This window comes from Monopterus albus, unplaced genomic scaffold (genome assembly GCF_001952655.1).
Source record: "Monopterus albus unplaced genomic scaffold, M_albus_1.0 scaffold61.1, whole genome shotgun sequence".
NCBI classification, from domain to species: domain Eukaryota; kingdom Metazoa; phylum Chordata; class Actinopteri; order Synbranchiformes; family Synbranchidae; genus Monopterus; species Monopterus albus.
Genome location: NW_018127941.1, coordinates 976,361 through 1,000,711, shown reverse-complemented (window position 1 = coordinate 1,000,711; position 24,351 = coordinate 976,361). Strand labels below are relative to the sequence as shown.

The following is a 24,351-nucleotide window of genomic DNA, read 5'->3' as shown; positions in this document are numbered from 1 at the left end:
AGAGTGAAAAATTTAAGGGGGTCTGAATACTTTCCGTACTCACTGTATGTTTAAATTCCTTTAAATATTTGCATGCACTATTTATCTGTACATACAAATATTTGATGTACTTTATCATACATGAGTTGCAAAATCCAACGTTTTCTGTCTTGTTACCAGCGGAAAGAGAAGAGATGATAAGTTGTGTGTATGTCAGTCGAGAGGAGGAGAGAGTGGCTGTTGCCTTCTCCAGGCCTGTTAATGTGAGTTTGTTTACTTGTTCTCATAAATGAGGCTTTATCTTTCTAGCAGCTTTATGACAGTTGGATACATATATTTGTCTGTGTTATGTCACTCTTCAATACTTGACACAAAGTTCACAGTTACCAACTTGCAGCTCAGCACTTCCAGCTGATTGGTTAAATGTCCGCATGCTCACACCTCAAGGATTAGCATTACAAGCACCATGTGTAAACACACAGCTGACTGCATGTGTGAGAGGAGTAAACCCTTCCTCCTCTAAACAGACTGACAGAGAGAAAATACAGTGGGGAAAAAGGCCTGGGAATCACCATTGATTTCCTGAATTGATTCAGTTCTGATTAACAACATCCCAATTTCCAATTTGATTCAGTATCTATCCAGTTAGGTTTATTTCAGATACTATAAACATTTTGCTTGGATATGAAAGAGATTCTCAGAGAACTAATTCTGTAACTCTCACAAGGCCACATCTTGTTGCATGAAGAAGAAAAGCCTCAAGATCACACAAGACTAACAGTTAAAACGTAATGCATCCATAGAAAAAGGCATATATTAAAAGATTTATTTTGGCAATTTATTAATAGGTTTTTGGATCATTCAAATGAAGACTGAGTTCAATTGAAAAATTATTTTTAAGCCCAGTCCTAGTGGGAACATAAAGCAGGATGGTCCGCGTCAACCCCAGAGACTATGCTTGGTGATGGTTAAGGGAAGTATGGGGTAGACTGGTTCTGATAGTGGAAATGCAGCATAGGTTACTCAAAACACAACAACATAAAAATTAACCATTAGTAGCATTATAGTATGTGCCACTGTTGTCTTTGAAGTAGTTTACATTTGCATTTTACCAAAAACTAAAAGTGACACCCCTTTACTATGTGGATTCTCCTAGTTTACAGCATACAACACAGGAAGGCAGCAGAAATGCAACACTCCATTGTGCTCTGTTTTCTAAACTAAAGTCATTTTATTTATGTCACTCAACATGTCACTACATGAACTGTATAGGATAGCTATATAAACATGTAGCAGTGGTAGTTATGTACAGTGGTCAACCTCGTCTTCCTTCCTCACCTGGCACAAGTTATTTCATCCAGTTAGCAGTTTATGTATTTTTTTAGATATAACAAAATTGAGGAAATTGAAGTCTAATTTATGCTAATTCTGTCTTACTTCAGTAAGAGTTTTTCAAATAGGAGCAGAAAACAAAGTCTTATATGGCACTTGTAGGGGGGTCAGTCACACTTGGGATGAAATGTCACAAATGTGCACCTCTTCAGGAGCATGTGCCATTCATCGGGCTCAAACGAGTAATTTCCAACAAACCTGCTCATTTTGGTGAATCTATCTTGAAACACTTGAGGAAGCAAACCTTAAGAAACAAGCAAGAGAATTTTAAGATAATATGTGACATGAGGCCCATCGACTGATCTTTGGAAAAAGTAAATTTACTACTGAGAAATGTTTTTAACAAACATAGTGTCCTTATGGTGCCCTGTATTCACTGAACAACACCTGTTCTCGCCTTTTGTCTGGCAGGTGGCGTCGGTCGGCCTGCTGCTGGTCCTTGACGGTCAGCCCCAGAGAGTGGAATGGAGGAGTGTCCACCCATGTTTTAAACACAGCCCTGTCTGGGTATCCTTTTCCTTTAGGACTCAAAACTGACCAATTAAACCAGAGACGTTAATGGTAAATGTCCTTGTGTGCTGCTGATTGAACAACATAGTTGTTTAACATTCTGTTCTCATCATGTTTCACATACCACATGCTGATGTGGTATGTGAAACAAGAGAAAGAGTTTCATAATGAAATCTTTATCGGGTATCAGGGTACTGCAGTGGAATGTAGCAAGACTTCTTGTAATGGCTCATTTTACACTAACAGTGACACAGGTTACCAAGTTTACTCACAAAGACGGCTGAACTAGCATGTTGGGAGGAGTCTGTTCTGAAATGTCATTCAGCAGGGCTGTGACTTACCCACAGTCACAGGAGTGCTGCTTTATACCTGACCTTTGTGGAAGCAGCAGAATAATGCTGGTTTCATTTAAGAAAAAATTGTTGAACTCATTAGATTAAAAAAAAAACAAAAACACATATGACCCTGACTTTGGGGGGAAAAAAATCTAAAGATTTTTTGATAATTTATTTGGAAAAGGTACTATTTATAAAAAAAAACAAACAAAAAAACAATCCCAACTCATGGACCAGCTTTTTTCTCAGCTTTCAACCATATCAACACAGTCAGTCCATCGTCACTGGATGGAGTTTGCTCTGCTGTTGCTGACATGAATCTGTTGATATGAATGCTCATTAGCTCACCAACCTGTAGTATGCCTTAAACATTTTGAATCTGTTAGGCTGCTTTTGTCTTAGATATAATCTGTATGTTTGTCTCTTTTTAGTCATACAGCCTAGCATGCACACTGACACTGTAGACCCGGGTGGGTTTCTGTCTCTCCTTTTGTTTTGTTTTTTTTAAGGTGGCTAATTTATGTTGCAGTCAGAGTCCTCTGTTTCAGTTGTGGAATGAACTTCATGTTTCTATCTTTAACCTTAACACTGACACAGATTTGCGATCTTCCTCCTGGAACAATAAACGACATCAACAATGAACATAATCTGACCGTGCACTGGACTGAGAAACCCACAAACAGAGACTGTGCTCTGTACACAGGTGATACACACTGTGTTTCCTGACATGATGCTCTGTTAGGAGTAGGACTGCAAATGTACACTCAGCAGCCACTTTATTAAATACACCTGGATAATGCAATCTAAAACAACCGCTCTGCCATAAAGTTTTCTTTGATGATGGCTATAATGATCAGTCTTTTTCACGCTGTCATAGAGGGGTTAATTGAATTGTATGTTTTCGCATTGAGGTCACGGTGGTGTTGTACTGGACTCAATTATGTTTAGAGGGGTTTCTGAAATTCTAACCTTCTCATCTGTGAATAGGTAGAAAAAATATAATGGGAATACCACCCAGTGCAGTCCAGTACACTGCCTTTTACTACATTATGTTCTCAGTAATAAACATAGTTGAATTTGCTCATTTACAGCAATGTGGCCAAAATTTTGAGCTTTGTAAAGGTGGAATTCATGACAGAATGTTGTACTGCATTGCAGTAGATTGTACATGTTTACCTATTGAAGTGACACTAGGTGTATATTTCCTTCTTCACTTTATGAACTTTGAACTTCCCCAGGTCGAACTGAGAGTTGGTGTCGGGACTCTGCTACAGATCAGGAACTTTTCAGGTACTTGTGTCTTAGCACTGCTTTTTTTTTTTTTTGTTTAAAAGGAGTAAGAACTCAGTCTGCTCTCTCTCTGTAGGAGCGAGCTTTCAGTAGAGAAGACCTCTGTGTTACAGTCAGAGCTACAATCATGCAACCAGCTGCAAGAATTGGAGCCTCTCAACAAGTGTAAGTGCTTTAACATTACATCCAGTTAATTCCACATTCTTTACAGAGCCAAGCTTCACAAATATACTGATGCTAATCATGATGGTTTCTGTGTAGCCACTGAACCAGTCTCTTTTTCCTTTGCAGGGTGCTTACTGACCATTATTCTCCTGATGAGGGCACTCGACCCTCTAGGATATGAAAAGGAGACACTTGCTCATTTCCAAACACTGAAAGTGAGCACCAAACAACCAGAAACCGTCTATGGTATAGATTAGAAAAAAGGCACAGAACAATGACTGAATGCTCTGATTGTCTTTTTCAGGAAGTGGATTCCATGCGCTCTGCATATTACAGTGACCTCTGCAGCAAGTTCATGATCGAAAACACCATCCTGAAAATGGAGTATGCTGAAGTGCGTGTCTTCAGCATATCTGAAAAGGTTGGCTCAGAGTTATGTGCTTATCTTTAATCCCATAGGCTATACAGGGATGTTCTGAAAACGGATGTCTTCTGTTTTTTTGTTTTTTTTCCTCTAACAGAATCTGACCACTTTGTGCCACCTTGACCAGCTTTTATTGGTTACCCATATCAATCTGTCCTCTAATCAGCTGCAGCGACTGCCTCCTCAGTTCGCCATGTTGCAGTGCCTGGAGGTGATAATGCTGCAATTCAATTCCATTTATTTCCCCTACACGGACACTGTATCTGTTACTTTGGTGTGTTTCACAACAGAAAGACACACTTGATTACTTTTTTGCAATTGACTGACTTCTTAATGCTTGCAGGTTTTGGAGGCTGATAACAATTGCATAGAAAACCTGGAGGGAGTGTATCACCTTCTGAAACTGGAGGAAGTCCGCTTGAAGAATAACAGTATCCTTAAATTAAAGACTCCTGTTCATCAGAGTGTTTGCTGGAAAACGTCTTGTTCTGTTAATCCTGCAGCACCAGTGCCACAGGAATCATATTGTATGATATCTCCATACGCCTCTCACAGTGCACTAGTGACTCAAGAAATGTGTGAATCACCTCTGAGTGCGCATGGCTCAATCCTGCCAAACAACCCAAGGAAAAAGTGTGAGCAGCTGACTGTGTGACATGTAAAAGATGCACCAAACCCATCGATGGTGTTTATAGAGCTGAGAAATTTGCAACAGTCACCAGATACTTGAGTTCAATGCACATATTATTTTAACCTGAAGCTTTCTTTGGCAGTGGAGTAAATAAAAACAAGTGCTGGAATTACACAGCAAACCGCATCATGAGGGAGTAGGAAGAGACACTGAACAACACATTGCTGCAGATTTCTTCCTCTTCATGCTCCACTTAACCTGATACGCTTTTGAGGAATTAATGAGGTTTGTAGGTTATGACACTGGGGCTATGTTCAAGTTTGTTTTTTAAATGACAGTTGCATTACAGTTTGAGTGCATACCTATCTAATGTAAACTTTGGGTTTTACGCATTAGAAACATTTATTCATATCCCAATGTCCTATATGACATGTAGACCTTTAACACCAGTGGTGGGGAATATGTTGGCATATTTTTGCTTAATTGCCCCCAGTGTTATCTCAGCACATCACACTGGAAGGCTTTTTCATTAACCCGATGCACAGAAATCTCTACATTGACAGATCTTCAGCCGCTGGCCTCCTGTCCCAAGCTGAAGCACCTCGATCTCCGTGGAAACCCTGTCACTCAGATGGCCGACATCGAGCCAGAGATAGTCAAGCTGTTGCCCTCAGTCACAGACCTTCTGCTCTGATCAGATGGAGGGCACAAATCACTGCCATCATTGTCCCATCGTTCAGTTCTCCTTCACCTTCTCAAGCGTTGTTTGTTTGTGAAAGAGCGAGTGGGTGTCAATCACAATGACCTCTGAGGTTCTGAAAGCCTGATACTTCAGAATGCTATGATAAGTCAGAATCCTCTCCATCTAGAATGTATGTGTGTGTGTATGTATGTGAGAGTGTAATAACCTATGGTGCATTTCTTCAACTGCCTGTACAGATGCATGCAGAAACACTCATACTGGAGTAAATGAACTGTACTGTATATGAGGTGGTATGCAGCTATCCTGGCTTATTGCTTCTGTAAACTTCAAAATGGTTGAATGAGAAGAAAAGTTCATAACCGATGATCACAGCATCACATAGTTCTCATACACGTTTTTAAAGGTTATGTAAACCATTTAATAAATGGCCTAGTACTGTTCCACAGTAAGTCACAGAACCAGTAATAAAAAAAAAAAAGCACACATCGTGTCACTGCCTTCCAACAAGCATAAGTTTTTCTTTTCTTTGATCACAGAAGAATATGATCAGGAGCCTGCAGTGCATGCACCAGAATTTCAAATCCATTCTTTAGGTAACTTGAAAGAGTAATTTAAAAGCCAGAGCCATTAGGAGTGTGTCACCTGATTCAGTGGTCAGTTACACCATTGTCTTTGTGTGAGAAATTCATCTTGGTGACATGAAGTTCTTTGTTTTGCTCTGATGTCACAGTATTTTTCAAATGGAAAACCATAGGGTGTGCCTAACCAAAACACAAACTGAAATTAAATGGAATTTAAACACCACCCATTTCAGCTTATAATATAAAATGTAGTTAATGGAGATATGGTGTTAAATTGTTATAAATTATTTTAACCCTCACTTAAGCAGTTCTGTAATACAACTGTCCTGATAAGATGAACATTGGCAAATCAACATAGAGATAAATTGTAAACCTACTAGAGAGCCCACTCTTATGACATTCCTGTTTATTTTTTGTTTCACAAACATTTATTTAATCCTCCTTTTGGGATGGGACACTTGTTAAGGCTCACCCTAAATTATGCAACGGAATCAGGCTGCTTTGTTCAGAGTTGACCTGTCATACAACTGAGAAACTCAGTGTGAAAACCCACTTAACCGGTTAGAGTTTGTAGCTCATGATTCAGTCTACCAGCACCTGTCGTGTCTGAGATTTTATATAAACGTTGGCATACACACACTTCCTACAGGCGTTCACATATTGATATGAAAAAGGCGGGCCCTCCCACACAGTAGATTAGCTGTCTGTCACCAAATCCTATTGCTTAGCTGATTTATAGGACTTTTTCATGGAAGATATGGTCTCAGTAGGAGAAGCACAGGCCTGCTAGCTAAATTCCATGTAGCTACCTCAGTTTCAGTATCCTGTTATTGTGTGTGCTGGCTCACCTAATGATTACTGGGACACTTGAACAGAGCCAATGTTAATGTTATTGATTACACCTGTGCTTTTAGAGATGTCTAAATATCTTCTGTGAAAAAGGCCTATTATCTTATTCTTCATAGATGTTTATGTGCATGCTATTTTAGCAAAAAACTTGGAGATTAATGGTCAAAGTCACAAAGAGATAACTTGGAATTAACAATAAGACATTGAGCAGAGACTATGTTGCTGAATATGGACAAAATGTAAACGTAAACTGTTTTGGATGCCCAAAATGACAAAATCTCTTAAGTGGTGGCTTGGGCCCTACCTAAATTATTTCAGTTGTTGGAGCAGTATCTAAACTGACTACAGTCTGTGCAGCAGAAGGTGTGTCCTCTCTGTCCTAGCCAAGTATTTAAAAGAAGCTTGAAGCTTGTCTGTGAAACACTAAGGCGCACCGAGCAGAAGATTTCTATCTCCAGTCTGCACACTGCCACTGAACAAAGTAAGTTTGAGTTGTTTCACATCACACTCTCTGTATAACCTGATAGGCAGGACTTTGGTTTATGACTTTATAATGTTATGAATAACAACAAAGTTCTGTATTACTGCCTATTATCTTGTCAAGACTATGCAATCATTAGTCTAAAAATGTACTGACTGTCAATTTATGAATTAACTCTGTTTAGACTTCCTGAATAGGATTTTTCACTCACAATTCTACTATATGTTTATTTAGAACTCCATTATTTGACTGAAACAGACTCCTAGGGAACCTTTTCTCAGACACATGTAATAATGAACTGATCTGAAAGGGAAAAACATTTAGGCTGCAGTACTCGTCTCAGAGACAGACACAAAGTTAGCATTACAATGTTCAACTGAACCCTGCAAAGGCCTCAATTCTGACACGAGGACAACATTAGTGAACGTTCCATTGTTTCTCTTGTGGCTCCGAATGAGTGGCCCCAAGGCAAACGGATCATGAGTGTAGCTGAGGGATGCTTACTGGATCACCACTTTCCTTGAGGAAAACATACCACTTTGATGAATCACACAAGTATGTTTTATTTTCTGCCAACACCATGGGAGTGATCTTGGACTCATTTCATCTGACGTATGTCCAAACTGAGTAGACCCAGTTGTAAATACAGTCCACTGGGAGCCAGAGAAAGCCTGCTCTGGATTGTTAGGATATAATATGGTTGAAGTGACGAGAATCTCATCTCCTAGCAGTGTTACACAGTCTCACTCTCACTGCTGCGCAGCTTTGTGAAGGTTCATCTTCAGTAGTCCCCAAACATAAGAAGAAATTAGTGGATACAGCAACAAACAGGTTTGTTGGTCTGTGTGTGTTCCATGCAGTCTTTCTCCTCAACCTCTTCTTATATGCTTGGCACTGAAGCAGGTGCTATTGTGGATTTTATTTTTACTTCTACAGTTTGTGAGAACCCACCCTGTGGTGAACTTTCACAACCCACTGAGGCGCCCCATTTATAGTTAACTTTCACAACCCACTGAGGCGCCCCAGTTATAGTTGTAGCTGAACAGTTTTAAGTCATGCTAGTGGTATTGCTCTAGAGATGGCATTGTTGGCAGTTGATATTTTAGTATTTGAAGTATTTCAACAACTAGTTGGAATGGCTGAGTCACTCATGGTCCCAAGAGGAATCCTATCACTTTCTCTCTAGTGCCATGTCACATTTGTGGTTTTCTCAAAAGCTTTTGGATAGACTGATATGAAGTGTGATATCAGGTAATGATGTTAGTGATCTCTTACGTTTTCATCTCGCATCATCATCATCAGGTCACAATGTGAATCTGTCGTATCTGACCAAAACTGACATTCCTATCAGTCTTAGCTGTACCTAACTGAGGCTACAAGTAATGATAACTTTCATGAATGGTTAATCCACAGATTATATTATTGATGAATTGATTAATCATTTGACACTTAAAACATCAGGAAATGCTGAAGAATTCTTATACAATTTAATGTAGTCCAAGGTGATATATTTAAATTGCTTGTTATGTGTGATTAAATCAAAAGATTTTCAGGTTTACAATCACAACACAGAAAAACAACAAATTGTCTTTGGAAATTTTTGCTTCCCTTCAGCTTCAGCTTTACTTAGTTTTTAGTGCTAGTTGCGATGTGTGCTAAACTATAAAGTAAGCATTATATTGACCAAAAAATAACATCTCAATGTTGTCATTGTTAGCATTTTAGCATGCTGATGTTTTCAGTTTCAGTATTAGCTGTAGACACTTGTTTCATCCGCTTTCCTGACTTTAGTTGGTAGTATATAGTGTATATTACTAGCCCTACTTAAACCTTATTAAGCCCTATTTTTGCTAGAGAAAATTTATATGGAGTTATCACTGATTGCTCAGAGATTAGCAATTAGCATGTTTATCGGGTTCTTTTTTTCATGCACATTGCTTTATAAAGCTGTTTTTATCCTTTTCAGTGAATATGACAATCCTGAGCTGGGAGGAGGTGTCCCTTTGAGTACTACAGTGTCTGTCTCTGATTTATTGTACTGAGTGTCTCAGCAGATATTGGCATATGAATAAGGATTGAACTCATTGTCAGTGTTGCTATTGCTTCATCTGAGCCTGTGTGGTCACCAAGTAGCAGTCGCTGTTGCTGAGGAATGTAAACTGTGTGTGAGGGAAAGGTTTTCAGTGGGTTTGTATTGTGGAATTGATACTAGAAAAATGAATCAGAGTGGGCTGAGCAAAGGAGAGGTAAAGGTAACAGAGGGAGAAAATGAGAGAGAAACAAGAAACATATCATGCTGTTTAAGTTCTGCAGAATTCATGTGTATTTTTCTTTGATTCATGGACAGTTCACCCAGGAAGCATGACCCCAATCTTTGCAGCCAAGAGATATAAAACATGGTGTTTTGAACTTTTACACAAAGAAATGAGTTGGGTTCAGAGCATGTGCTCGCCTCCTGAGAAAATCTCCTGGATTTTTCATTGACTTAGAAATATGGTTGTAATTCAGCATCTAATGAGTCTCCTGCAGATTTCACAGAGTCCAAGCAGCATTTTTGGTTTCTGCCGATAGGAATGAACAACTCAAAATACAGACTGGTGACAAATTAAAGGAAAAATCTGAATAAATGAGTGGAGAAATATGACAAATGAAGATGCTTTCACATTTGTGCACTACATGGTACAAATGAACATGTAACATCCAGTCATGCTCTGTGCCATGTATAAAAATGCTGAGCAGGCCCAGGTGATTCTGATTTTGGATCAAGATGGCAAAAGGAAAAGAAGTAAGCGACTTTGAAAGAGGGTCCATTGTTGGGGCAACTCAAATGGCTGGTGTTTCAATAGGAACAGTGACTTAAATGACATCTGCATTTAGCTCTATGGGAAAGATCATGACGCTTGCACATTAATGCAATATGTAAGAAAAAACAGAAGAGCACCTCTTCCTCAGGTGACTGAGAATGTCAATGCAGGATGTGATCAGACTCAGCTAGAACAGTCACTGACAGTTACATAGGGCTAGTGGAGCTACAGTGCATAAAACACTTATTAAAACAATGAATGCACATTTGAGAGTTCAGTTGTGCAAAAACCTACAAGCATAAAACACTTATTAAAACAATGAATACACATTTGAGAAGTGATATGGTCAGATGTGTCATCATACTATATTCTCAACCCATGGGCAAGGCCTGAATGTTTGACCCCTACAGTGAGGGGATGCTGTGGCTCTGCTACACTGTGGGGGCATTTTTTCTGGCGTGTTTTGGGTCCACTTATAATAAAGTGTCACTGTAAATGAATACAAGGCTGGTCTAAGTGATCCAGATGGGAGTGGTCTCTTCCAGGATGACAGTGCTCCATTCACAGGGCACAAGGGGTCACTTAATGGTTTGAATATGAAAATAATGCAAATCATGTGCTGTGACCTTCACAGTCACTAGATCTCAGCCCAGTTAAACACCAGTGGGAGATGTGTTAGACAGCGTCTCTACCACCATCATCAAAACCGGGAATGAGGGAATATCCTTTGGAAAAATGGGGTTCATCCCTCCAGTAGAATTCAGAGTCTCTGAGAGTCAACGTTAAGGTGCATTGAAGCTGTTCTGGTGGCTCAGTACCTTACTGAGACATTTTAAGTTGGTTTGCCCTTTGTCACTCATCCGTAGTTACTGTACATCATAACAATATCTATTCAATAATTTCAGTTAATACGTTAGTTGTATTGATACAGCACGGCCTTGAATGAACAGACAAGAGGAGGGATACGACTGTGACACTGTACAGTGCATGGTTTTATAAAAGAGCGTTCCTGGGTCTCTTCACATAAATCAGTAATTCCAAAACATGTAATGGAAAGATTGCAGAATAGATCAGCTATTAAAAAATAGAACTTTCAATTTGATAAAAAATATAATACATCATGGTTTAAATACTTAGCTAAAAATAATGCTGTTAAAAAGCTAAAAAAAAAAATTAAATGGTGAAATGGTTAAAAATAAGCTTAAAATTATGAAGTTCAAATAGCTAAAATTAACTGAAATATTTAGAAATCCATACTTAAAATTACACTAATACATATACTTAAGATTAAGCTAATAAAAGTAAATAATTGATGAATAAATAATCAAAGTAGGTTAAAGTATTTTAAAAAAGGCTACACCAGCACATGATGGATAAATAAATGGTTTAAACAATCAACTCCAAGTGATTGTACAAATGCAAACTTGAGCAAACCAGCTTATACCTACAGTGCAATTATGTTAAAACATTATTCTAACAACAGCCACTTTCACATAATTAATTGCATTAAATACCATCCAGTTTGGATTTAATTCATGAGGCACACATGGGTGGTGTCAGTGAGGGCTCAAGTTCATATGACTAGCCTGCAGTACAGTCTGACATAACCATAACTTGAAATGTTGAGTGTTATACATAACTTAAATATGTTTGCATGGACTCATTCGAATCTTATCTAAGGGTAGGATTTCATTTTCATATATGTGCTTGTTTTATAATGGTCATTTCAACAGACAGATATTGCTGCTGACAACACAAGGATTCAAATCAGAAGTTTGTCACTGTCAATCTCAGTCTAACTGAAACATGCTATTGTGTAGCAGCCAATATTATGATGGTATGTTGATATGAAGAAATAAAAGTGGTGCTTAACTCAATTGTGTCATTTACAAAAATGTCACATCTTCTTCTTAATTGAGCAGTGGGTTATCTTACTGTTTAATCACATGTGACAATTTTGGAGCATCTGATATGTGTTTAACACCCAAAGGAAAATTTAAATTTAAAAATGTGGTGGGGCTGTTTAGTAAAACAATGCATTATTAATGACTAAGCTCTAGATTTCCTCATTGTGTTTGTCTGTTGTTCAGGATGCCTGTAGAGAGGCAGCCAATCAGAGACAGATCTGCAGTGGGTCGGTTTCCATCTGTCACTCTTGGATTTGAGGAAGACACAGAGCAAGGACAGAAACAACCAGAAGAAAATCATGCTCAGAAAAAAAATGCATGCCATCAGTGGCTGTGTAAAGTTTGCCCATCCTGCAGTCCCAAAGTAAATGATGATGACATCGCACACATTTTGGTCATAGGGAAGGATGACCTGAATGAGGAGCACGAGCTCAGCGGTAAGAAGCCAGTGGCTGAGGACAGCAGGCTTAATGATAATTGACATCTTGGAAAGAAAGAAACTGTGTTATTTATCACAGAAGATACTGATATATGATAGACTTCACTCTGTCATATCTTTGTATTAGCAGAACACCTTCTCCAAGTGCGATCAATAGACCTACTGAAAAGCAAATCAGGGCCGAACCGCATGGAACATCACACAAATCTATACCACCGTGAAAATTTAATTATTCGCAGAGGACAGAATTTCCAGATGTGGATTACCCTGTCTCGATCGTTCAACCCCAACACTGACAAACTTCACCTGGAACTTAAAACAGGTCAGTCAATGAAACACTTCAGTTCATCTCTTAAATCCAGAAATGTAGTGTTAGCAACAGTGTTTTTAGTTTTTAAATAGACATCAGAATAACACTATAAAGCTAGACAGACACTTTCTGTAGGAAACAGCTTAAACAAATTACATTTATATAAATTTCACATGTGATTTGCCCTTAATCTTAAGAGTCCAAGTTACATACTTGGCCAATAAAGTGGTTATATCGCATCACATCGCATTGCACCATATGTGGCCAAAGCACACACACGTGCCTCCCTGATGTAGAGCCACACATGATAATCAAGAATTCCCTGTTTCTTATGGGAAAAGAAAACAAGGTGATGGGAACAAGACATTCCATCAAGATGTTTTGCTGTCATGCTCATGTCTAACACTTTGCAGGTGGCTGCTCGGGGGTGAATAGATTTTCTTGTATCAGTGTGTAATATAGGAAAATGTACAGATAGCCAGAGAGAGCGTGAGAGAAGCGATATGGAGAGAGACTTTTGGTTGCTATTGCTATGGTAACTGTTCTGGTTGCTATGCTTCAGGGACAGCATTTTACAGATGCCGAATCCTCAGTTCCACCCTAACCAAAAATTTTGTCCACTGACAATTCACCAATAATCCTGCCACTACCAACTGTCTGAGGCTCAGTCCGCCACCTGTCTACCCACTGCTCATTTCTCTCTCTGTTTCCTCTCTCACTGTGTTGGGTGCAATAACACAGTGAGGACACAGACCAATATAGATCCTACAATTACAGTCGTGAGTGATACAAGGCAAAGCTTGAAAAGAGTAATTATAGTGACTCAGAAATGCTGTGCATCCTCAATAGGAATTACATTTTTACTCTGTGTTTACTGCTTAACACTGACGAAGCATGCACGATTTAATGTATAGTTACTGGTTTTGCAGATAAAATGGCCAAAAAAGTTATTTTCTATATTTTCTTGAGAACAAAAACAATGTCCACAGTCTGATGCAATGACAAAAACCAACACTGACTGTGAATAATAATTCAGTAATTTACAAAAAGCCACCTGTCATACTCATACTAGTATTAAACAGGAGGACAATAGCAGCTGCAGGTATTGCCTTTTGTTTGCTTTTGAAAATCATACCACCCCTTTCCAAATGGTGGCCATTAGAAAACTGTTTAGCAGTGAGAGTTGCTTGTCCTGACTTTGTGGTCTGTGGTGTGCTTCAAGGTCTGAAGCCCTGCTAAAGGCTCAGAGAGTCAGATGAAGATGTCAGGCAGACTGAACAGAATCTTACCTGGTGCAGGACTGAAAATATAATGTTCGCCCTTAAGGACTATAGATGAAAGACTCTGATATAATTTGTGCAAAAAATAAAGTGTAAAAGTTCTCGTTGTGATTTTAAAAACGGCTGTGTCTCTGACTATTTTTGGCCAGGAGCTGCAACTTCTAGACTGTAGTTAGACTGATAATCTTCTCATCTAACTCTTATCAAGAAAGTAAATAAGCAATTTTCCCCAAATGTCAAACTATTTCTGTAAGCCTGCAGCCTCTGGGGAATCTTTTGATGGTGTACATTTGATCAAATTTCTGAGGCAATAGAAAAGCACAGGAAGTCACCAACAAAGTAGTTTTCATCACCTGTGGACAGTGAATAGCTACAGCAGATGTCTTGGATATTTACCAGTAGTTGTATCAATTTTATTCTAACCTTGGAACTAGACACTGCTTCATCGTGACTCAGTTGTTAGTGTGGTGGGCTCTGTGGAGCACAGTCTCTCTCTCTCTCCATGTAAATGATTTTATCACCAGCAAGCCTTGGTGTAATTTTGGATAATTCATTATCATAGTTTAAGCAAATTGGTACCATTGTGAATAAAATGGGCAGCACTCTGTCAGCTGTGAGAAGAGTTTCAAAAACCATGGCACCAGATGTCACTAGACAAGTTATATGTGCTTTAGCTCTGTCACAGTTCAAGTACTGTTTTGTGATTTGGTCCAGTGCTTCAATGACAGATATAAAAAAAATTGCAAGTTGTTCAGAATAAAGCTGCACATTGTGCTTCGCAGTGTTCATACAAATCAAATATAAAAACAATGCATGACAGTGCGGTCATGTACTATGCACATTATATATATTATGTTGTTATGGAAAGGTCTTTTTTACTATTTGAAAGTGTTCCAAATTGTGTTTGAGTTTTGTAATATTATGTCATGTTAAAGTGACAATTTAGTTCTCTTCTGTATGAACTGATATGTTATTTTCATGATTAGTTTTTTTATATAAATAACAAAGAAAGAAAGGAAAGAAAGTAAGCCCATCCCTGTCCTTCAGACTAGCAGTGCAGCTGGGTAAAGCACAGCTGCGGCTTCACCGTCACCGTTCTGCTACCCTGGTGTTTTAATGCTGTATTTCATTCTCTCAGTGTAATGCAGTGGCAGATACATTTCAGTTCATAATGTTTAGGCAGGTTCACATTCCAAATGTCACACACAGTCAGTAGCCATCTCTTCAAATGAACAGCTCATGATGAAGTTGCAGCAAAGTGACTCAACGCAAACAACATCACGCCCACTGAGGACAGAGGGTAAAAACCAGGATGGGCTGTAATAACCCACAATCACTTCAGGGGACACCTCAGTGTTTTAGCTGTAAATAGAGTTTTAACAGTTTTATGTAATGTTGACAATTATAAGGTTCTTTAATATAGACTACTGTGTGTCTTGGTAATTCTCTCTGGAGGTCAGAGGATCTCTCCTCATACTCAGGATGGAGATGTCATACAGATTGTTCATGGCAGACAGTGGAGCTGCACCTATTATAATACAGCCACACTGAAACCAAATGCTGCAATGACATGTTGTGTGCGTTTGTGCCATGTGTCATGACTATAGACTCTGGATTCTTACTTTTTGGTTTCTGTTTACTCAGCCATTCCCAGCACTGTAGGAATCCAGGTGTGGCATTCATGGGAGGTGAATTGTGATGAAAATAACTCAACCGTGTGGTGCTCTGCTTCTGTTGGCTTGGTATGAACAACAACCAGCTACATTTTAGCATGCTATATTTCTTATCTATCATATGTATATAATGTGTGTCTCCTCAGGGCCACTGCCATCAGTCTCAAAGGGAACCCACATAATAATCCCTTTAGTGGAAGAGTTGGAGGACAATCGCTGGGAGGCTGCTGTTGTGACACACGATGACAAAAAGATAAAGTTGTCTGTTAATTCTCCACCCACGGCGGTCATTGGCCGATATCAGCTCACTGTGGAAACCAACTGTGGAAATGACAATAAGGCCATTTCCACACACACTCCTGCTAATGACATCTACATGTTGTTCAACCCCTGGTGTGAAGGTAAACATGCTTCAGCTAGATCTCTAAGCCATACACTGCTATGAAAGGCACATAAGGTTGACAATTTTGGCTGATGTACTACAGGGGTGGTCAAAATAACAGAAACACCTTATAGTACATTACCATATACCATATAACAGTGTAACTCTGTGGTTATTTCTTGATGGTACACTGTCACTTGCAGTGTTGAAGAAATTCAACATTTTGTGTTATTCGCTTTCTGGCTGAGCATTAAATGACATGCGCTGTCACAAAAATTGAAGTTGATAACTAGCATCCAGGTACATACTAGATATATCAGATTTGCACTTGACAAACAAATTTCATAAAAAAGAAAAGTGAAAAGTTGAAGTTTATGCCAGAAGCCATACTTTAGGATTTAGACAGCTCACCCACTGCTCAGAATAACTGTTACTTCCAGTTTTACAGCTGCTTGTTCTCTGTCAGATGACACAGTGTTCATGGATTCTGAAGATGAGAAGAAAGAGTATATACTGAATGACGTTGGACAAATCTACTATGGCACAGAAGATCAAATTGGGATGAGGACCTGGAACTATGGACAGGTGAGTGGGCTGTGCTCTCCACCCACATCAGAAAGTGACATCCTCCCACTCTCCATGTGTTTTTCTCTTTCAGTTTGATGAAGAGATTCTTGATGCTTGCCTCTATATCCTGGAAAAGAGTGGAACTCCTCCGTCTGGTTGGGGCGAACCAGTTAATGTGGCACGAATCATCTCAGCCTTGGTGGGACCGCAGAAACTTTTTCTACACCAGATCTGCTTACATTCCCCTTTGTAATGTGTCTGCATACACTGACCACAACAAAAGAAACCCATGTTCAGTATGTTACACTCAGCTGCCTTTGGCCATGATAACAGTTTCTTACACATCACAGCAGTGAGTCAACAGGACATCTGTAGTATTATAGGGTCTAAGTTGCTGGATTGTTCTGTGTATCTGTTTTGAGTACTAGAGCAAAACTAATTTTGGACAGAAAGGTATTTGCAGTGCTTAAATGTGTCCTACTGCCATAATCATGCCATTTTTAACCACGATAGCAGCATGGGTCAGTCCACCACTTTAGTCCAGACTGAAATACAACTATTGGTCATATTTCCATGAGATTTTTTTTACAGATCATTACAGAGGATCAATTCTATTGACAGTACTGATCCTCTAACCTTCATCTAATCTGTGAATTTGATGGCTTTGTTTTTTTTTTTTCTCTTGTGGAATGAGGCTGGTATTTCTGGTTTTGAATAAAAAGTCTCAGCTATTGAATGAGCTGCCACGAGCACAAACATACATGCTCCCACTGTAAAAACTGATGATGCCCTAACTGTTCCTCTAGCGCCGTCATCAGGTCAAAACTTCATTTTGTCCAATACTTTGTTTTATAACCAAATGCCAGAAAAATAACATAACCATTAGCCTCAGCTGTACTTTGAGTTTAGTGCAAGTTAGCAAATGTTAGCATGCTAACAGACCATATTAAGTTTATCAGCACGTAAACAGCAGCATGTTAGTATTGTCAGTGTGAGCATGTTAGCAGGGTGATGCTAGCATTTAACGCAAAGCTCTGCTGCATCCACATACACCCTCACAGAGCAGCAACCATAGCTGGATAGACTTAACTAGTTAACCCCCTGGGTGTTACAAAATACATACAATCACTGTTTCATCTAACAGACTGCTGAAATTGTGACAATACAGATATAATGGCTTGACATCTCTCTTACATGTTGAAAAACTGGTAGAGCCACTTAGGGTTAATTGCTTCAGCCTTCTTACCAGCTCTCGATTACAGTGACTCAATATACATGAACATTCCAGCATAATGTCATCATAAGTTGGACTCTGTTTATCATAGCACATTAAGGTCTGTTACCAACCTTTAGCTAATAACTCACTGCTGTGCTCTGTACTCCAGAATCAGCTGGTCATTTCTCTATGCTTCATTTGAGGCATTGGTACATTTTCATTTAAAAAGCCATTCTAAGCTTCCTCAATACCTTTGCAAACATAGGTTGTGGAACTCATCTTCCACCTATAATTTTAGATCACAAGACACATATCTGCTGTGTGTCCCCAGTGTTTGGACAAAAATTGTTCATGTTTTCTGTTCCAGTCACTGGAAAAAGTTTGCAAAGGGAACTCAAATCGAGTCTGTTGTAAAATCACTAGTGATTCTTCTTTTTGTTCTTGGTGGAACAATTCTTTCGGTGAAGATTTTAAACACTGTTGTATGGTGTGTTTTAATGCTGCTGTCTTGCCAGGGCAAAAGAACTTGTAAACCTCAGTGGGATTTCTTTCAGTGGTAAAATGAAGGTTAAATAAATAATCATCTGCTTTATTGAATGTATGTAGAAAATATATATTATTAAATAAAGGTAGCTGTAGCTTTAGCTGTGGGCCATTTACAGCTCTTACTTTGTACTGCTCATCTTCCTGTCAGATAAGAAAGTATTGTCATATCTATAAGCCCATTCATGGTTTCTGCTCCCATGAATGGCAGCTGTGGAAATTTGTTGTTGAGCATTGTACACAGAATGTCAAGGCAGTCTGAGGGAAGAAGCTCAATGAACAGAATGCGACTTCCCTTCTTATACCCAACATACTATGACAAAAAACAGTTACTCAAACAGATAAGTCAAACAAGATATTATTTACTATGAGACATCAGCTCTTAGGTCTCAGGTCACATCTGGTTTTTCTCTCTCACAGGGGCATGCAAAGGTTTACGACCATGTGATATACATCTAGTAATGGATTACACAGTAAATAACCACTAAAAGGATACTATCATTAAAAAAATGCCATTACAGCATATACACCAATGGAAAGAGAGGACTTGCATCTTTTGTAGAGGCAGGATTTTTTATTTTTTGGGAAACAGACTGTATTGCTTCAGACTCAGAAGTATATATGAAAACAAAAAACAAACAAACAAAAACACTTTTTATTTACCCAGGTCAACTCCCCTGATGACCAGGGGGTCCTGGAGGGAAACTGGTCAGGAGACTATTCAGGTGGAACTACTCCAACAGTGTGGAGTGGAAGTGTGGAAATCCTGAAGGAATACTATAAAAACAATGGCACCCCCGTTAAGTATGGCCAGTGCTGGGTCTTTGCTGGCGTGGTCACTGCAGGTTAGTGTTTGTTTTACACTGGTGTACTGAAAAAATGAATAGTGATTACTTATGCTTTATAATGCTATCATCTCTCCAGTTTTACGGTGTTTAGGCATTCCCACTCGAACTGTGACCAACTTCAGCTCAGCTCATGACACAGACAATTCCTTGACCACAGACGTATACCTGGACGAGAACCTGGAGCCTATAGATCATCTCAATACTGACTCTGTCTGGTGTGTTCTTTCACTGTCTTTGTAATGCTGCTACACACTGTTACTCATCATTACACATTTGAGGTTATTAAGCTTCATCTTCATATATTATTTTAAGGAACTTCCATGTGTGGAACGACTGCTGGATGGCTCGTCCAGACTTGCCTCCGGGCAATGGAGGGTGGCAAGCTGTTGACGCCACACCTCAGGAGACCAGTCAGGGCATCTACAACTGTGGCCCTGCTTCTCTTGCAGCTGTCCGCAATGGTCAGGTCTACCTCAAACATGACTCTTCATTTGTGTTTGCTGAGGTTTGTTAACCACATAATTAACCTTAAAAGAGAACACCAGAAATTCTGTGTTGTACTTTCATAAAGTTACAGGGCAAGAATGGTCAAAATCAATGTGGCAAAAAAAGGAAAAACCCCTCTAAAATACAGTTTCTTCTCACACACGTGACCTACAAGAGTGATCAACTAATCCTCTAGTTGTTGTCTTGTTTTGACAGATTACATACATACGGTGATAAATTAAGGGTAAAACCTGAATAAATGAGTGGTCTCTTCCAGTACAACAAGGCCCCCATCCATAGGGCACTAAGAGTCATTGAATGGTCTGATGACTAAGAAAATGATGTGAATCATATACTATGGCCTTCGCAGTCACTAGATCTCAGTCCATTTAATCACCTATGGGAGATGTTGGAGTGACATGTTAGACAGCATCTCCACCATCATCATGGGGGGCGGCTGTGGCTCAGGAGGTAGAGTGGGTCGTTTCCTAACTGGAGGATTCCCGGCTTGTCCAGTCAACATGTCGAAGTGTCCTTGAGCAAGACACTGTACCCCCAGTTGCTCCCGGTGATGTCACCGATGTGTGAATGTGTGTGTGTGTTTGGGAGTGCGAATGGGTGAATGGCCGAATAGTGTGAAAGCACTTTGAGTGAGCTGTAAAGCACAGAAAGGCTATACAACCATTTACCATCATCAAAACATCACATGAGGGAATATCTTGTGGAAAAATGGTGTTCATCTCTCCACTAGAGTTCAGAAACTTGGAAAGTCAGTGTTAAGGTGCACTGAAGCTGTTTACTAGGACACTTCATGTTGGGTTTTCCTTCCATTTGTCACCTGTCTGTATGTACTGCAAGTTCAAAGCTTTCTACTCTAACTCCTTCTGTTTTGTTTCCCCCTCCTCTGTGCATCATCAGGTAAACAGTGATAAAATCTACTGGCAGAGAAATGCAGATGGGACCTTCAGTCAGATTTACAGTGAGGAAAAGGTTGTAGGCCACAACATCAGCACCAAGGCTGTTGGCTCTGATGAACGCTATGACATCACACACCTTTACAAATATCCTGAAGGTAAATAAAATGCTTAGTGGACAAAAATCACAAGCACCAGACAGCAGTACTGAGTACAAAAACCCTATGATAAAGGGTGTGACCTAGCTGTTGAATTAACTTGACATTTCTGGTCTCAGGTACAGACTTGGAGCGCATTGCTGTGGAAACAGCATGTCACTACGGCTCCAAAGCAAGCACCTATTCATCTCCAACAGCAGACGTCACTATAGAAGTGACCATGGATGGTGAAGGTCCTAAAATGGGACAGGATGCAGAGCTTACTATTAAGCTGCAAAACAGCAGCTCAGCACAACGCACGGTTACCCTGCATGGCCAGGCAGCAGTCATGTACTACACAGGTGTCCTCAAGGCCACAGTCAGAAAGGATGAAGTAGTCATGGAAGTAATGCCCAACGAGGGTGAGCAGGTGGTTTTAGGGTGATTTTCAAGAACATGTAGGTTTTGGCAATTAGGGTTCTTTTGTTCATATCCTAGCCAATAGAAGATTTTCATTCCTTCCTCTCTCGCAATCAACAGGTATTGTTTAAAAAAGTGAATCTATCTTAGTAAAATAGTAAGTTTATCCTGCTTAAAGAGAGAGAATGACATTTTGGGAAATATCCTTATTTGCTTTCTTGCTAGTTGAGAAGATCAATACTATACTTAAGGACTCTGTCCTTAGGATATGAAACGAAAGCCTACATCTGTTTCAGTTTGCGCAAAGACTGGAAACAGAAGGAAACAATTTCCCCAACTCTGTCCGAAGGTAATACAGTCTGGCTGTTAGCACCTCTAAAGCTCACTAATTAATATGGTACATCTTCCTGAAATGGTCTATCTCATAACCTTAGTTAAAGGACAAAGTGTATACTTTGCCTTTCATGTGTATTAAATGTGTTCATTAGTGAGCGTTAGCAGTAGGCTGATTTTGTTATTGGACAGAGGTGGGTTAACTGTTTATAGTCTTTGTGCTAAGCTAAGCTAACTAGCTGTTGGCTGTAGTTTCATATACAGCATAAGGCACAGGAGTTGTATCAAACTTCAAATCTTACTCTTGGCGAGGAAGCGATCAGTGTTGGACCACTGCTTTAACATTTTTACTTGATACAATAATATAAAGCTAATTAGGTTAAATTGCCAAAATTTTACTTTAACATCAAGAGATACTGAGTGCTGATACTAAAGACAACAGACAATTTAATGGGGAAACAATAAGAGGAAGTCCTTTTGTTCTCAGATGTATTTTGTATGCTATTGCTATTTCCTGTATACAGTAAAATCCTTGGAGTGGGCCATGGAGTACAAAGACTACAAGGACCAGCTGATAGATCAGGCTGCTCTGATGCTGACACTGTCAGGCAGGGTCAAAGAAACACAGCAGGTTTTGGCCACTCAGTTCAGTTTCCGACTCAGGACACCAGACCTCACCTTAAAGGTATGACTAACAGCTCATCAGGAAAAGAGTGCTGACAAAGATTAGCATAACATTTCAGATCTGATTGTTCTTTCTCTGTCCCCCTCTCACACAGCCAGTTGGGAAGGCCGTGGTAGGGGACGAGATGGCAGTAGAGATTTCTTTTACTAACCCCCTACCACAGATGCTGAAAGCAGTGATATTCCATGTGGAAGGACTGGGCCTTCTAAATGCTCGAAAGATTAATTATGGGTAAGGGGGAAATATATACTGTGTTCATTTAAAAAAAAAAACCTTGTTTATGTTTCTTTTTTGCAACTGCGACTGTCATTTCCTGTCCTACCCTCAGAGATATTGGCAGCCGTGCCTCCGTGTCTCTCACTGAGCACTTTGTCCCAACGCTTTCTGGACCAAGGAAATTACTGGCTTCGCTGGACTGTAAGCAGCTCACACAGGTTCATGGTGTAACCGACATCACTGTGGCGGAAAAAAGCAACACTGCTTGATAGCAATTTAAAAACAGAGGCATGTGGACATTGAATGTTCACAGCCATTTCTTTTTTCTCTAAATCTTTTTGATTGCAACTTAGCTGCAAACCTAGTATTTATATTTACAAAGCATGACTCTACAGTGCAGGTCTAATTTGCATGGGAATTTCAGAATCATCACCAGGTACAGTATGTCACTCTGCTTACCTGGTCGCCACTCTTACTCTGCTTACCTGCAACCACATGACCCGTGGAATATGAGCCGATCCCATGCCACCTGCTCACAGAACCTCAACTCCTCCATCAGGCTGGGGGTGTACTCCCTTACCCTGGATCCTGAGATTGACCTGTTTCTGCCCCCAAGCCCTCACCCTTTCTGGGATCCCAGTTAGTTCTCTATCTTGGAGGGCTTGGGAAGAAGTGGCACAGGAGGAGGGGTCGACACCAGCCTGCCCCTGAGTCTCAGCCCATGGAGACCTGTCTGAGCCCAGCAGAAGCCCAGGACATTTATCGGCAGCTAAAGGCCCAGATGTCTTCTCCACTCTCCCTTCCTGCACTGAAGCCCTTTTCTTGGCCAGTTCCCAAGATGCAACCCGTGCACCGTCCAGTTTCCCAGCGGGTCGGCCGGACCGCCGATGCTGCCCTTGTCCTGAGTCCTCTGTTCAGCTGGGTACTCTTTTTCTGTCCCCTGGCCCGGACCCTAAAGACCTCAAACCCTCACCCTTTGAGGGAACCTGGTGGGCCCTCTGTCCTGGGGGTCCAGACAGAGGAAGAATCAGGAGGAAACCTCAGCCCCAGTCAGATCCTCAGCCAAACCTCCCTCCAGCTGCTGCAGCCCCCTCTTTATCAGTCCTGTTTGGACCTCCGGCAGCTGCAGCAGCCTCCAGTTCTGTCCCATCCTGATCCCCAGCCGCAGCACCTTGGCAGCAGCCGCCAGAGCCAGTCCACGAGCTGCCACAGCCTCTGCAGGTTCCCTGGCCTGTTCATGGTGACGTCCCCACTGGCTCCAGAGGACCCAGGTATGCTGAAGACAACGTCCCCACTAGGGCCCAAGAGAGTCAGTGTGCCAACAATGAGCCACTAGCTGGGACTGCTGTTCCTGTTCCCGAGCTTCCTCCCACCAGGAAGCTGCCAGATTGTTCTAACTCATGTTCAGACTTTCCAGTGCCTTTTCTAGTCCAGCTTTGACCCTGGATTTCCTTGTAACCACCGAGTACTGCCTAACCTTTCTGATTCTGTTTGGGTTCTGTTCACCAACTTATGGACTTCCCCTTCTGACTGTTCTGGATACCTTGGATGTGTGAGTTTGCTGGCTCTAACCCTGGACTGGATTATCAATCAGAGAGTGTTACATGTTGAATCAGACTCTTGCATTGTTTATCGTGTGTTTTTGACCAGTGCTCTGATTAAAGAGACAGTGTTGTGCTTTTCCTCTTCTGGCCTAATAACTGAGTTCACCATCGACATTATCAGCAGTTTTACTCGCAAATCGTGATACATTCCTTTTGCTTGTTTGCACATTACTTTCTTTCCTTTCTGTTCTCAGCCTTATATTGTTTACTTGCCCATTGCTGCCTTACATAAGGACATACACATTGA

General features: G+C 40.3%; 2 protein-coding genes across 5 annotated transcripts in view; both read left to right on the top strand.

The window, feature by feature from the left end:
• Nucleotides 1–6,018, top strand: part of rabggta (Rab geranylgeranyltransferase subunit alpha) — a 13,151-nt gene extending 7,133 nt beyond the window's left edge. For all 3 annotated transcript variants that reach the window (XM_020603581.1, XM_020603580.1, XM_020603582.1), the window contains exons 8-17: nucleotides 160–242; nucleotides 1,783–1,878; nucleotides 2,814–2,919; nucleotides 3,455–3,506; nucleotides 3,583–3,671; nucleotides 3,798–3,886; nucleotides 3,976–4,092; nucleotides 4,193–4,306; nucleotides 4,439–4,526; nucleotides 5,272–6,018. In XM_020603581.1, the coding sequence (XP_020459237.1) occupies nucleotides 160–242; nucleotides 1,783–1,878; nucleotides 2,814–2,919; nucleotides 3,455–3,506; nucleotides 3,583–3,671; nucleotides 3,798–3,886; nucleotides 3,976–4,092; nucleotides 4,193–4,306; nucleotides 4,439–4,526; nucleotides 5,272–5,420 (983 nt within the window). In that variant the 3' untranslated portion in view covers nucleotides 5,421–6,018. The remainder of the gene's footprint in view (nucleotides 1–159; nucleotides 243–1,782; nucleotides 1,879–2,813; nucleotides 2,920–3,454; nucleotides 3,507–3,582; nucleotides 3,672–3,797; nucleotides 3,887–3,975; nucleotides 4,093–4,192; nucleotides 4,307–4,438; nucleotides 4,527–5,271) is intronic.
• A 1,244-nt stretch (nucleotides 6,019–7,262) lies between these two features.
• Nucleotides 7,263–22,802, top strand: LOC109962102 (protein-glutamine gamma-glutamyltransferase K-like). 2 transcript variants are annotated; one of them, XM_020603516.1, is made up of 14 exons: nucleotides 7,263–7,340; nucleotides 12,235–12,488; nucleotides 12,621–12,812; nucleotides 15,900–16,154; nucleotides 16,602–16,720; nucleotides 16,794–16,901; nucleotides 19,129–19,306; nucleotides 19,386–19,524; nucleotides 19,622–19,814; nucleotides 20,714–20,867; nucleotides 20,987–21,268; nucleotides 22,124–22,284; nucleotides 22,379–22,515; nucleotides 22,613–22,802. In XM_020603516.1, exons 2-14 carry the CDS (start codon nucleotides 12,236–12,238, stop codon nucleotides 22,767–22,769), a joined length of 2,328 nt encoding a protein of 775 aa, XP_020459172.1. In that variant the 5' UTR covers nucleotides 7,263–7,340; nucleotide 12,235; the 3' UTR covers nucleotides 22,770–22,802. The 2 variants fall into 2 exon arrangements, with proteins under 2 accessions (XP_020459172.1, XP_020459173.1); XM_020603517.1 differs by lacking the exons at nucleotides 7,263–7,340; nucleotides 12,235–12,488; nucleotides 12,621–12,812 and adding an exon at nucleotides 15,746–15,768.
• Nucleotides 22,803–24,351: the final 1,549 nt, after the last annotated feature.

Coding starts and splice junctions, on each gene's coding strand:
- LOC109962102 (XM_020603516.1), top strand. CDS start 12,236: ATGCCTGTAGAGAGGCAGCCAATCAGAGACAGATCTGCAGTGGGTCGG. Junction 20,868..20,986: donor CCTTTACAAATATCCTGAAG/GTAAATAAAATG, acceptor TTCTGGTCTCAG/GTACAGACTTGGAGCGCATT. Junction 21,269..22,123: donor GGAAGTAATGCCCAACGAGG/GTGAGCAGGTGG, acceptor TCCTGTATACAG/TAAAATCCTTGGAGTGGGCC.